A 14,798-nucleotide genomic window follows, 5' to 3' on the forward strand; every position below is an offset into this window, starting at 1 on the left:
TTTTGCCGTTTCAACGAACGAAAACGATTGAGTAATACCATAGTTATGTTTGAATTAATTATGAATTAAAAAGTTATCATAGGTTAGGCCTACACATATAAACATAAACTTGTTCAGCAATCAGCATATCCAAAAAATGACATGGTCAACAATTAGTAATTAGCGGGGAATGATCACTGGAACAAGGTCATATCAGTGGACTACTGAGCATAGCATGATGTTTGGTTGCCTGTGAGTGCATAATTGATATGTTGATAACAGATCTAATAATGTTGTAGAATCAAAATCTTCATTATATGGACCACATTGAAGTCAAAGTAATTATCTATCCTATCCTGTATCGTTTTATGGATAAAATTGACTCAAAATGTTATTGATGATATTATTGCTATCTTTAACAGAAAACACACAATGCAGACTATTACAGAATGGAGTAGGTAAGATGCCATGTCCATAGCTTTGCAGGAGTTTCGGACTAACAATCAACACATTCAAAAAATACAGTTTAAAAGTGAAGATTGTAGTGAATGATCAGTCCTTTATCATGTGCTTGCCACTATCTACTTTATAGTAAATTATACATTGCGAAATAATATAAAATCATTTTAAAATAAAATGTGCATGTAAGTTGAGTTTACATAGCGAATTAACAAACAACTGCAGTGTATTTTTTGATTTTAATAATAAGCATGGGTAAAAAGCAGTAAAGACAAAAAGACAGAACAATTTGGAGTAATATTAAAGAGTTGACAGGAGTTATAGGAGTTAATGTTTTTTGCTGTTTCAGTGTGCATGTTCTCACCATTGATGGTTTGGTGAACTGTCATGTAACATGGATGTAAGCGTGATCCTAAAAAATGCCTTTCACGGTGACCCAAACTATTTACAAGACCTCTTCTGCATTGAGGCTGGCCTTCCCTTTTAAAGGGAATTTTTATTAATAACCCTACTGACTAATGCATTTTTGTGACTTTTTATAATGTCATTGTTTTTGAATGAATGTGTTTTTAACTTTTAATCTTGTTGTTTACCATGGCAATGGCTGTATATACTTGTATGCATGTTTAAGTATTGTTAGTTTTTTAATTATGTTTTTTTTTATAGTTGTTTTGTAAAGCGCCTAGAAGCCTTCGGGTATTGGGCGCTATAGTAAATGCTTGTTTATTATTATTATTATTAGACTTTCGTGTATAAATTCTGGCAACACTAGTCCTGTTAATTCTGTAATTATTACAAGTGGTGCATCGAACTATTCATTTAATTGTTTGCAAATTAAAGTAAAAGTGTGAAAATCGTTGTAGTATTAACAAAGTGTAATCCAAATATTCAGTACTGATACGAGAGAGTACAGAAAATACATATTTGGCACTCATTACAGAAAAGTTCTTTCATTGATTTGATAGTACGTACCTACATCCTGTTACCCATGTAGTGCGAATCATGTAGGCAGTTTTGTATGAGGTAAGTCAAATATTGAAATACGTATTAAAGGAATATGGCCGACGTAAATGATTTCCCGTAGCAGAGTGTACGACTAATACATGGATTTAAAATAAGTCTAATATGGCAATTTTACTATCGATATTTTGGGGTAAAATTTAGAATCAAATGACACAAAAGATATGTATTTAATTTTCAACCCAATTGCATGTTTAAAAAAAATAACTTGGCTCAATATGCTCAATTGCCACGCTAGATGTGTGCTCTTTGCCATAGACATACCACCTAGACCTGTAACTGCCCATCCCTAACCATGGCAGTAGGTGAAGCCACGTATCCAAGGTGATTTTGGTCGGGTGGTCGGACGCGGAGAAATAAGCGTTCATGTCTGGAACGAAAAACGCGATCGTTTGCGTGATTGCTGCGCCGTTATCGCCCGCGTCAAACGCAACATGTTCTGTAGACGCGAACATGTCTGCTTGTTTGCGTCCGGGTTGCGTCCTTGTCAAAATCGTTGCTAAGCAGTGTTGACTTCACTACGCAATCCAAAGTTATAGGTCTAGGTTCTTGTTTGTCTGGGCTCTTTGCGGAGGAGGACGCCCTCAATAATTTTCAAAATTCTGTTTTTACACGATTGCAATGTACTTTTAAACTAACATACCCTGCAAAAATCAAGACTATAGGTGCTATAATTTTGTCAACATCCGCAGGAACCGTCGTTTTATTATCACGATGGAAATATTAGTCGAAGGCGTACATGATGTTTATAACACAGTATATGGTGCGAGACGTTCACACACACATCAAAGGATTAGACGGTAGCACAACCGACTGAGTGATACACTTGGTGATATCAACGGTGGTAGTAAATTCAAATTTTCTTTGCTTTACCTCAGTTGTTCGGCTTAAAATTAAAAAGGGGAGATATCTGACAGTAAAAGCTAACATTTTATGAAAAAGAAAATAATACTTATTTATTTTTATGGACATTTTACAATATGCATGGCTTTAAATAAGTGAATACGGCAATTTTACTACTGATATTTTTGGGTGAAAATTTAAACACAAAAGACACAAATTACCACGCTATTGGGCGGAAATTTATACACATGGGCGGAAATGACACGTAGTACAGTTAACCAAAAGCAAAGTGCACTTTTGGGCGAGGTGCGGTACGCCGCACCCGTCCTATATTCGTTTGATTATTGACCTACTTTTTCACATGCAGTGTTGCAGAAAATATTCGTGCTGGTTATATACCCAAAAACCCACAGAGGTGATAATTTACGGCATGTTTTGTAATTATTACTTGATTTTGATATTTAAGTAATACGATAAAGTCATCATAGGCAATAATACGTTTCTATTAGAAAAAAATAACAACAATAATTGTTTAGGTAACAGAAATACACCATGTACACGGCTGCCTAATTCAGAACTTGCAACAGGATTTGCAGATGTCTTTATTTAAACATGCCAGTTCTCCAGTTTGCTAGTTTTCCTAATCTTTGTGCTAAATTAATAGCATCGTACAGGTCATACTGTTATACTGATAGCTTAGCTATACTTTATAACATGTATGTGCATTGTGTTCAGTGTGTACATAGGCTATTTACCTTTTAAATCTTGTGAAAAGTTGTGGTTGCTGATGCTTGTATAATGTGTTATAGTTTTGCGTGTTAGTACAATTAAAAATGCAATAACGCTTGTAATTTGTAAATGCATCTATATGAAGATAATACTCATTGACCTTTTAGTAAGTCCATAACCACATGTTTCTCATTTACTCGATTGATACAAACACAATTACTTTGACAAGTTTGGAATTAGCAACAATGCGTTGTACCATCAACAAGCCATTATTTACCACAACAATGCTGGTTAATAATAATTATGCAGACTATTGTTCTCATTTAGGAATTACAAACCTCACACAGTTACTGTTACTGTGCATCCATCCACTGTTTGTTTTGTAATGGTGCATCCAACTGAAATTATAAATACCTGTAGCATCACAACCCATTGCAATATCGCAATAAATTAGAAACATGTGTTTGTGGACACGGTTGTTTGATGGGATCATTTATTATTTTTTCAAACAAAACATCATGTACAACCAAATTTTAGGCTTAAACAGCAAAACAGTGATATCATGCTAATGTATACAGATGCTTTTGAGTCATTCTCAACTTTAATTTGCCCTCTTTTACAAAATTATTCACTTTTATAGCATTTTTAAAGCTTTTTCGGATATAAAATGTATCTATTAATGACAAAATTGGTGGCGCTATTTAGTTACTGGAAATTACTCTTTCAAGCTTTTAATACAAATAATTCCTTTTATTGTTTAATAAAATATATTTATAAAATTTTCTTGTTGCTTGTTTCACCTATTCCAGGTGTTTTAATGGCAGTATTAATCACCTACCCCTTGCAAATAAAGAAATATGATTTAGGATAAATAGCGCCATCTATAGTTTGTATTTAGTTAATAATGAAGCCACATCTATATACATCAAACAACCGTGTGGACTTAACACGGTTTGGATATAAGCTCTTCCAATGATGAATATCAATATTTAATTTGCACTCATTGGCCTACACTCTTAGAAAAAGAAGGTTGTTAAAGGAGGATTTCGTGATCCTAGCATCCTCTTTTTTATGACATTTTTCAGTAGATATCCACGAAAAAAGCTTATTTCCAAAATTTCAGTTGATTCCGATTTTCCGTTTGCGAGTTATGCATGATTATGTGTATTACACTGCTCCATAGACAATGTGTTGTAATTTCGTTCTGGTGCACCAGAACGAAATTCAAATTTAACGATATTTTGCTAAACGAATTAATCTGCAAGAAATATTTGGTACATAAACATTATGTAGCCAGAGGTATCCAGTGGTGTAAAATCTCAACTTTATTTGGGAAAAGTGGGGGGGATGAGGCTGTGGATCACGAAATGCCCCTTTAAGCTATCCCATATGTAGAAGCTTAATTAGATAGTCTACAATACAGTCCTAGCTGTCGTACATGTATGTAGCACCCGTAGAATTTTTTTACCGTTTTACTGGGACATTTGCACGAGGAGCGCGCGAAAAATGTTCAATTGAAGGTTATTTTGGCCCAGAATGAAGGTGTGTTTTGGGGCCAAAAAGGAAGATGCACAGGGCAATTATCGCTTGATCTTATTTTTCTATTAGGATTTAATGGGGGACACTCCCTAGAGAAAATTTCAAGTAGTGTGTTCCCCGTCCCCACCCCGTCTTCCGCCGCCTATGCTCCTGGCTCGTTTCGTTTTCGTTTTTGAAGGGTGAATGGTGCTTTAGACTACTGGTCATATGCACCATTAGCTAGATATCCCGTTACACTCGATAGCTTAATTATTCCACTGAACTACGTTCTATGCTTCATTGCACGCTTAATTATTTCCATTGTCCAGGCGGCCTTGTGCCACGCGAACATTCACTCTGCCATCTCTGCGGACCTTGCCGGACTATGCCCCTGGCTCGAAATACCAGGGCAGTATTAATCAAATTGTGACGTGTATCTTCCTTTTGCATTGTTTTTAGGCCACAGATATACTCACATTGCCCAATCCCGGTAAAGTTTTTTAGCGGTTCAGTGTGTGGGAAGATTTTGATATATGTGTCCCCTTTGGGTATGTTTCCCAATATATCAGTTGGGAGGGGGTCGGGTTCGGCAATTCATCCCAATATTTTGTCTTGGGATAGATGAGTTGTAAAATATCATGTAAGTGTAGGGCAAATTTTGGCACAATTTTGCAGTTCAACCTTTACAAAAAACAAGATTTTATCTAGGGAGTTCTAGCTTTGCGCTGTAAAACACAAATATTTATCAAAACTAAAACGAAAAAGATGTAAACAATAACATAATGTATTTTTTAATTTATTTCTACAGTTTTAATTTCACCATAATTCAGCTAAAATGGCTACTGCTATAAACCGCATCAAGAGGAGTAACTTGAACTATGTGAAGCAAATAGGAGAAGGGGGCTTCAGTTCAGTCTATCAGATGACTTGGATACATCCATCACTAGGTCCTATAGAAATAGCTGCCAAGAAGTTGATTAAGCGTGTTGTACGTGAGTTGGACATTATGTGTGGCCTGGATCATCCCAATATAGTGAAGCTTCTTGGAGTAGTCGATGAACAAATGGATTTCATGTTGATTCTGGAGCTGTGTGACAAAGGTTCTCTTAGATCATATCTCCAAGAACTCAAAGGTAAACGTCTGTCCGATGATCAGTTTTATGATTGGGCGGAGCAGGCTGCTAGACCACTAGAATATCTACGTCAAAAGTGTATTATACATAAAGATGTAAAATCGCCCAATTATATGATAACAATAGACAATAATCTGAAGCTAGGTGATTTTGGGATAGCCAAGAACCTTGACCAAACCGTAAACAATGCCACTGAGACCGCTTCTTGTCGCTGGATGGCTCCAGAACTCTTAACACAAAATATTCTGTCCCCTAAGTATGACATATTTGCATACGGAGTAGTACTGTGGGAATTGCGTACAGGGAAGTATCCATTTGAAGGCCAGGAATCGCAAGTAGTCACATGGGAGGTCTGCCAGTTGAATAAACGGCTGCCCATTCCAGAAGACTGCCCGCAACCAATCAAGGACTTGATGAAGCGATGCTGGGAAGGCGACTGGCAAAGGAGGCCTAGCATAATGGAGGTGATAACTGTAGTAGGTATTCCGGTTACAGTTTGAATAAACAGCAATTTAAACTTTAAAAAGTTTTAAAACTTTGTGTGTTTAAAAACAGTAATGTATTCGACACAAACATAATTGAGACTAATACCTCAATATTTCGTAGGCACAGCCATGTCCTCATTAGTATGATCAGGAGAACTCCAGAGATGTTGGAAAGGAGTTGGCTTCACGATTGAAATGATAAATGAGACAGGGCCATCTCTAGGGCTTGGATATCCCAACAAGGTCATCTCAGGTCAATCGTGAAGTCAACTACTTCACAATATCTCTGGAGTTCGCCTGATGAGGACGTGTGTCTTCACGTCGAAATATTGAGATTAGTCTCAATGATTTTTGTGTTGAATGACTTTTTAAACGGTAATTAAAGTTTTTAAAACTACTGGTTAACTACCAATTTGTATAAACATTCACTCGAAAATCCACTGATATTTTTTAATTTTATTTGCCTTTCGACAGCGCGAGCATCGGCATTATGCTCGTGGTCCAGTAACCATCGCTCCCTGCACTGTGGCGCAGTAGTCCTCTTTTCGCCAAACGCCAAGTGTTTCTGTAATGCTGCTAAAATAAGAAAATTTTTAATGTTAATTTATTGCATATTTTAGGGAAGCGTGGTTACCTTTTTAAATAGCTGAGTGAGAGGGTTTTCAATGAAATATTTTTGTGTCAAAATGAAGCATCCTACGTATAAAAGAATATATGAATATTTACTGCACATCATATATAACGATTCGTGATACCCAATTGTGGCACATTTGATGTCATTTAAGAGGCAGAGAATTTTATTTCAATTTTATATACGCCAAAATATTTTTTTAATTGAGCGAAAATGAGGAAAATTACATTAGACCCCGCCAAAGATTACTGTTTCGTTTTTATGGTAATCTAATATTTTTATTTCCTGAAAAAAAATTTAAGGTCTAATGGGGATTTTTTATATAAATGAACGTGTATACAAGAAAATGGTAGGCTCCTCCTCTATTATACTGACCCACATGTATTATGCACGAGCACGTGCAGCCCGGCTGCCCGGCGAGTCAAAATCGATATAATGTATTCTCCATGTAGAGGCACATTTATTGTCGGATTTCTGTATGTAGAACACGCAGTTAACAACAATTGAGCGCTATTAATACTCATTAATGTTTTTAAGCAAATAAAATTCCAAAATATGGTACGTTTTCTGTCTTTGCTTGTCACGTGGTAGGCCTATGTTGAACTTGCGAATTTATGTTCAAAGAAGTTTCAAGATGGATACCAACAAATCAGGTGGCCTAGCGGTCTAAGGCGCTAGACTCATTCAGAATTCACGATAGCGGTGCGGCCCCACCTCTGCCGAACTAAATTTCCCTTTAAAAAAATTATATTATGTTAGGGAAATGTGGCTAGGAGAATTGTATGACGAAGAGTGGTGTGGTGGCGCAGTGGTCTAAGACTTCGACGAGATAGCTTGAGGTCGTGGGATTGAATCCTCGCGGCCTGCACTATGTCTTGGGCATGAATCTTAACCCCGTCTTTCCCCACCCAGGTGGACACATTATACACCGGGTTTTTTTCAAAGCCTAGAAGGTAACAGAATCGCTGTGGAGTATGTGTAGCAGTATAGCACAATTGTTTCTAAAGAATTTAATGGCGCTTCGGCCTGTGAACACGGATTCGTCCCTTTTTTTACTAGTAACTAGATTTTTAATCATAAATTTGTTTGCCTTTCCCATTTTCCTCATGAGAGCAGATCTCTTTGCTCCAATATTTCACAACAACAGATGTTGTTGCCTGCACAACGGGTGTATGTTGCTCTTAGCGCTCTCGAAACAACACATTACATGCATTGCGCTAAAAAATCAGGTCAAGGATATAAGATTGGACGAGATACGCCAATCATACACTTTTTATGCCTTATGACTTGACATGATAAAAAACAATATTTAAAATACCATTAAGCTTTTCTTAATGATATATACATTCATATAAATGAATTTGAATTTCCATTCATTTAATCATCGAATCTTAATGTGTTTTACATTATGCAGATTAAAGCAGCAGCAGCATCAGTTAGATCAGCAGCCAAAGAAGCAATAGCAGCAGCACCAACACCAGCAGCAGCAGCAGCAGCAGCACCAGCAATATCATCAACAGTAACCGTAGCAGGAACAACAGCACCAGCAACATCATCAACAGTAACCTTATCAGCAACACCAGCAACATCATCACCAGTAACCGCAGCAGCATCACCAGTAACACCAGCAGCAACAGTAGCAGCAACAACAACATCAAAGAAAGCCAGACGGAAGCATATCATCACTGGACCATGGGAGCTAGAGAGAGAGTTTGGTCAGGACTGTCCTGGTAATGTATCTCATGCACGGGGCATTGCAGCCAATCCTAGTAACGGGGATGTTGCTGTTGCTTACTACTTGTCATCGCAGGTAATGATCTACACCAGCAATGGAGAGTATAAGATCAGCATGGATACTACGCAGGGATTGGAGCCAGGTGAAACATCACGTCCATTCCAAGTCACTTTCAGTTCATTTTGTAGTACCTATTTTGTTACTGATGGAAGTAAACATGTAAAATGCTATGATTCAATAGGGACGTCCAAAGGCCATTGGGTGTCATCATGTCCTCAAGCATCATCACGATCCCCATCATATCTTAGAGGCTTGGCAATGGATCAAGAAGGACATCTACTTGTCGGTGACTGTAATAGTATGCACATTAATAAGCATAGGCAAGATGGTACCTATCTAAGCAGTATCAAGGTAGACATAAAACCCAGATATATCGCAATCACATCACAAGTAATGATTGTTGTAGCTGACTATGATAAACCTCCACAGATAGTAAGCAATACAGGGCAGATGATGTGCACTCTCAAGCATCCTGTAGATGAGTATAAATGGGATCCAAGGGGTGTTTTCTGTTATGAAGACACTATCCTTATTGCTAACAGAACAACCGACAATATCTTGTGCTATTCAGTATCTGGCAACTATGTGGGTGTCATTCCATTACCAGGTCTATCAGGTCCCTATGGTGTTGCACTCACAGCAGATGGCATGAAAGTACTTGTTTCTGATGATAGTAAAGTCATAAAGCTGTATTCTTTATAAATATTCATTCACTTTAAAGGGAAGAGTTTGTTTCTAGACGTGGTTCAATTGAAGTATTCCAAAAAAAAAAAAAGTTTTTCTTAACAACCACGAATATGAATAAACATTTCTTATTTTATATGATATAGAACAGTTTCCTAAATAATTGATTAATTTATCTTAATTTATCTATATATAATTACGATGAAATATGACCCAGGTGTTATTTTGGACAGAGTGCGTTTTAAAAGTGGCGAATATTTAAACCGTAATTATCTTTGGGATAGAACATGCTATATAAATAGAACGGAATGTCAAAAAAGTCACTATCTAATCAAGCGTTACTGTCAAATGTATTGCCAAATGGCATACTTTGCATACGGTTGAAATGAGATATCAAACATTTTATAGTGATAATTGAGTAGTTCAGATTGTATCACTGTAAGTTGGCCAGAACACATGGAACGCGTTCATTAATTTAACGGTTTTTTAACACATGACACGTGATCAACTTATTTAGAGAACACTAGTGTGAACACCTTAGACGTGTTCAAAAGATATAGTTGAACACATGACACATGTGTAATAAGTGTTCTAAAATATTTCAGAACATCAGTGTTCAAACTACGAGAACACCAGTGTTCAAATGAAACAAAGAAAGACATAAGGATATAAGAACACGTGTCAAGTGTTCAAAAGGTGTTACATATGTTAATTAAAGATTTCTTCTATGCAAATCCAATTGAAACACTTACTGTATGGGACGTTTCAAGAGTCTGCTCTTTTCATCAGCCAGATGATGCACTGATCTGCTTGGGTTGCCAGTTGACTTCTTGTTGGTATTGATTGAAGTAACACTGTCATCACCAGAAATCAATACATCATAAAGGTGGCTTAATTTGAATGTGCCATCAACTCTGTTCATAGATTGGGTGCTCCGCCTCCGGATCCAAATGGATTCCTTGACCCATCTTGTATACTTGTCATTTTCAGTTGTAAGAATTGCGCTATCCTCCCAGCCTATAACATGGTTATTTTGAGCTACGTGCTCAGCTAATGCAGAAGTGAGAAATTCTGATTCAGATGCTTTCCTGTTTGCCCTGGTAAATCTGTTTTTGAAGTTTTTTCCACCGATTTGACATGTTCCTGTTTTCTGGTACCAAACGCTCTGCCCGTTTCTCCAACATATGTAGCTTTCCTGAATTAAGACTTGAGCATCTCAGAACCGTGATCGGGGTGAGATTTTCGGGTTAGGATTAGGTTATCTAATTTAAGGGCCATGTAACACACCTTTGGCATGTTTGGACAGCACTTTTTGTTGGACATGTGAGCACACCAAATTGCATTCTAAATACGAGGAATGTCCTGATGATTTCAAGTAATTTTGATAGTTTTGAAATTCACGATATAATACAAATTTTATGGCAAATTATTATCATGTATCAAGTAAGTGTATAAAATAAACGGAATAACATAGTTACTTGTCCGTGTTTGTGTTTCGGAATTCCTTTTGGGTATTAACATGAGAAACGGTGATAAAATATAACAATTATCTCCAACAAAAGAAGTCCAGATTATTCTATGATGTGTCTCACACCGTGGTTAATAATTACATTGTACAGCAGAGACACTAAAATGAATACACGGGATCGATACACGTGATCGTGAATATGCTATGCACAATTTGATATTCAGACGATAGATCTTTGGATACCGGGATAGAAAATGATGAATATCTCCCGTATTTTTTTTTCATTCTAGAGAAGCCATATTTTTTCCTTGCACTTGAACATAATGTGTTGAAAGGATATGATAGTCGTTAGCTTGCGTATTGAGAAAGAAGCGTGCGTATTGAGCTCAAAAACTGACAAAAATTCTGATTTTATATGTGCCGAACTATAGCGCAGCGTAGGCTAGTTGCACTCACTCGTGGAGGCAGTCTAAAAGCAGACGACCTCATGGCGTATACATGCTCACTCACACAGAGAGAGGTCAGTTACCAGGCTATTGTCAGTAGCCTTAGCCGGATGTCCCCCGGCTCATTATGCGTCTCAAAACTATTAAACAGGTCGGAACAAAATGGCCATGCGTGGCTGTGGATTCAAGCAACCATTGCGATTTCTGCCATGAAGATATCGGGGTGATGACACTGTGTGTCTGTACTTGGGGAAATATCTTCCTGTCAAGACAATAGGGTACGGCACCAATGATCTACATGCGCTTTATTCCGTGATCTATTGATGATGTATCGTTCCCACGGTTGTTTGATGGGATCATTTATTAGTTTTTCAAACAAAACATCAGGTACAACCCAATTTTAGGCTTAAACAGCTAAAAGCGGTATCATGTTAACGTATACAGATGCTTTTGAGTCATTCTCAACTTTAATTTCCCTTCTTTTATCTCTTGTATCTGTTAATGACAAAATTGGTGGCGCTATTTAGTTACTGGAAACTACTCTTTCAAGCTTTTAATACAAATAATTCCTTTTATTGTTTGATAAAATATGTTTATAAAATTTCCTTGTTGCTTGTTTCACCTGTTCCAGCTGTTTTAATGGCAGTATTAATCACCTACCCCTTGCAAATAAAGAAATATGATTTAGGATAAATAGCGCCATCTATAGTTTGCATTTAGTTAATGAAGCCAATTCTATATACATCAAACAATCATGAAGGAACTTAGATCTCCGGGAATTGTGACTGAAAAAGGTCACGATTCACACAAGTCGGACCTCATCTCTACGATCTGAATTGACATAGGTCAGTTTATTTCCCGGCATGCTTAGTAGGCACATCGGTCTTACCATAGACCCTGGAAGATATTTTAATAAATATTTGCTCCACAATTTATCAGTACATGTATGATAAAATATTAAAACATCGTATAAGAACTATTCTATAGTAAATCAGTTATACCAAGTAACTGATGAGGCATTAAATATGCAGTATATATACTTCCGCAAATGGCCGTTGGTCGGACCCCGTCTCTTCTCAAATTGTGACCTAGGTCCCGACATTTAACCCTCTGCAGTCTCATCCCCCTGATCGTTCTCAATACAATAGATTTTCATACTGAGTAATTCCGATAAACCCGAAGCATGAACTAATTTCCCCAATCGCGCGCGCATTTAAGTACCTCTTCAGCACCATGTACAGTGAGAAGTTCCAATGTAGGCTTTAATAAACTACAATGAACTTTCGACGGTCAATTATGAATGAGAGAGGTACTTTTGCCAAGGATACTCAATGTGCAATCAAGCGTTTGGCGGTATGTCTTGTGTAAGAGATTGACAAACAAATTAACTGACGAAAAATGACGAACATTTTATCATTTCTTTCCATTAGTATCTTATTGTGAAAAACCAAGTAGTTGAGGTGTTAAATCAATATGCTAGGAAAATATTTAAACCGATGACCCCACGTTCACATCGGCTATTTTAACTATATTTTGGCGCAAGAGTACCGTAATTCATGACATTTCTTGTCCGCCAGTTTTTCGATCTTGATATGAAATGGTCTATTATCAGAGAGAATATGTGACACGATCTCGTCTAGGGTGGGCTAAAGCTGGCAAATATGAAATGGAGATAAAGGCAAAAATATGGAGTAAAAACAATAAAATACATAAGAAAATACACATCACAAAACTTAGACTATAGAACCAAGTATGCTAAACCTTTTGGTGTGTTCAGTATTTGCTAGCCTAATGTTTATATGAGGTAATAATTAAAATAACTCAATTTTCAAAAATGCATTCTTTAGCCCCATGGAGCAGATCATGTCACATATGAGAAGAGTGGTTTCTCAGATTCTAATATTCTGTCGATCTTCCCAAAAAATAATGGATACCGAAGGGACACCTTTACATACGAAGATTGTAGAAAATGCAATCAAAATTGGTTGATTGTTTAATTGGCTGTTTGTTTGTTTGCTATTTTGTTTGTTTATTTGTTTCTATGCTTGTTTTGTTTCATTGCCTCAACCAACACCCTAAAAGTATTCTTGCACATCCATCCATCCCACAATCAATCAATCAATCAATCAATCGATCGATCGATCGATCGATCAATCAATCAATCAATCAATCAATCAATCAATCAATCAATCAATCAATCAATCAATCAATCAATCAATCAATCAATCAATCAATCAAAAAGAAACGCGGTGATTTATATAATGCGCTAGCACAGGCACAATACCTAGACGTTGATCCACCAGCCTCGGCATACTTTACAGTGACTGACATTTATAGAGAGCCAAATAAAAAGTAAAATAAAATAGGCACAAAAAGCAGAGAATTCACGATAGTAAGAGACCAATGCTAATGTTCCGTGACCCAATCTTTAACTACATATTGTCCAATTCTCGCGTTTTACAATACGATGCGCCACCAGCGATTGCTTTTGGCAGTCAAATTTTCGACTTCGGAGTCGACATCGCCGTTCTAGCTTCTATTGAATTTTCACGCGAGTGTGATAATAAATATGTTGAAAACAGTTCCACGAATGATTCCCTGTGATCAATAGATAGAAAATGGATCTACTATAGTTGTAAATTGTTGTTTTAGTGTGCATTCGCATGTAACATCATTATAATGACATTTAAACCCACAATGATGCATGTTTCTGTATCGTATTGCGCGGGCTTTGGATGTCGACTCATTTTCCACTGCGTATTTTGGCCTCGACATAGCGACCGCTGGAGGCGCATCGTATTGTGAAACGCGAGAATTGAAAACCACTCCTTTTGATTGATTAAAAAGAATTAAAATTCAAATAATTATTAGTGACTTAAAACATAATTCAACCATCAATTTTTATCAAACTTAGTATATACAATTAGTTTTTGAGACAAGTATTACACATACTGTATCTTGCAGTTTTCGAGATTGACCGAGCGTGTTAACTCCGACGTTACAAGTGGTTTTTGGCTATCGGAAAGGAAAGAAGGAACGAAAAGCTTAGGAGAGAAGATGAACAACGAAGATACTTGGCACCCTGGGGATTTGAACATTAAACCCCTCGGGTGTCAAGTACAAGACCGGTATCAACGGGGTTATAAATTACTTAGGCTGGAAATAATAATATTATTTCCCTTCATTGAGGCATAACTCCTTAACTCTATAAAATCTTACAAAATCTTGCATGCATTCCACAGGATGCCATGACGCAATCAGACTATTAATATACCTCCATCTCTTAATTTTGATATATCTATTATCGCTTAATATCAAAGTAACATAAAACATGGTAATTTGTCATTGATGGTATAGCCTATATCCTGCGAAACCATCAATAAAACAATGTGGTTTTGCTTAAAAGGTTTCAATGATTATTATTCTGTATTGCCAATTCCAGACTGAGAGGCAACTAAGCCCTCGTAATAGCCATACATTTTTATCCATCAAAAAATTTCTATAAAACAGACCGATTATAATCATTTATTTAAATAACACTAACAAAAAGCTTCATTTATATATACTCAATCGCCTTTGCAGGAAAGCGAATCGCACGCATGCACAAT

The 14,798-nt window shown here is 36.8% G+C and overlaps 1 protein-coding gene across 1 annotated transcript; it reads left to right on the forward strand.

Moving 5' to 3' along the window:
- The first annotated feature begins 1,252 nt into the window (after positions 1-1,252).
- Positions 1,253-10,734, forward strand: LOC140145974 (uncharacterized). Its single transcript, XM_072167709.1, has 3 exons — positions 1,253-1,461; positions 5,357-6,157; positions 8,212-10,734. Exons 2-3 carry the CDS (start codon positions 5,384-5,386, stop codon positions 9,292-9,294), a joined length of 1,857 nt encoding a protein of 618 aa, XP_072023810.1. The 5' UTR covers positions 1,253-1,461; positions 5,357-5,383; the 3' UTR covers positions 9,295-10,734.
- The last annotated feature ends 4,064 nt before the right edge of the window (positions 10,735-14,798 follow it).

Source organism: Amphiura filiformis, chromosome 2 (genome assembly GCF_039555335.1).
Source record: "Amphiura filiformis chromosome 2, Afil_fr2py, whole genome shotgun sequence".
Classification (NCBI taxonomy): Eukaryota; Metazoa; Echinodermata; class Ophiuroidea; order Amphilepidida; family Amphiuridae; genus Amphiura; species Amphiura filiformis.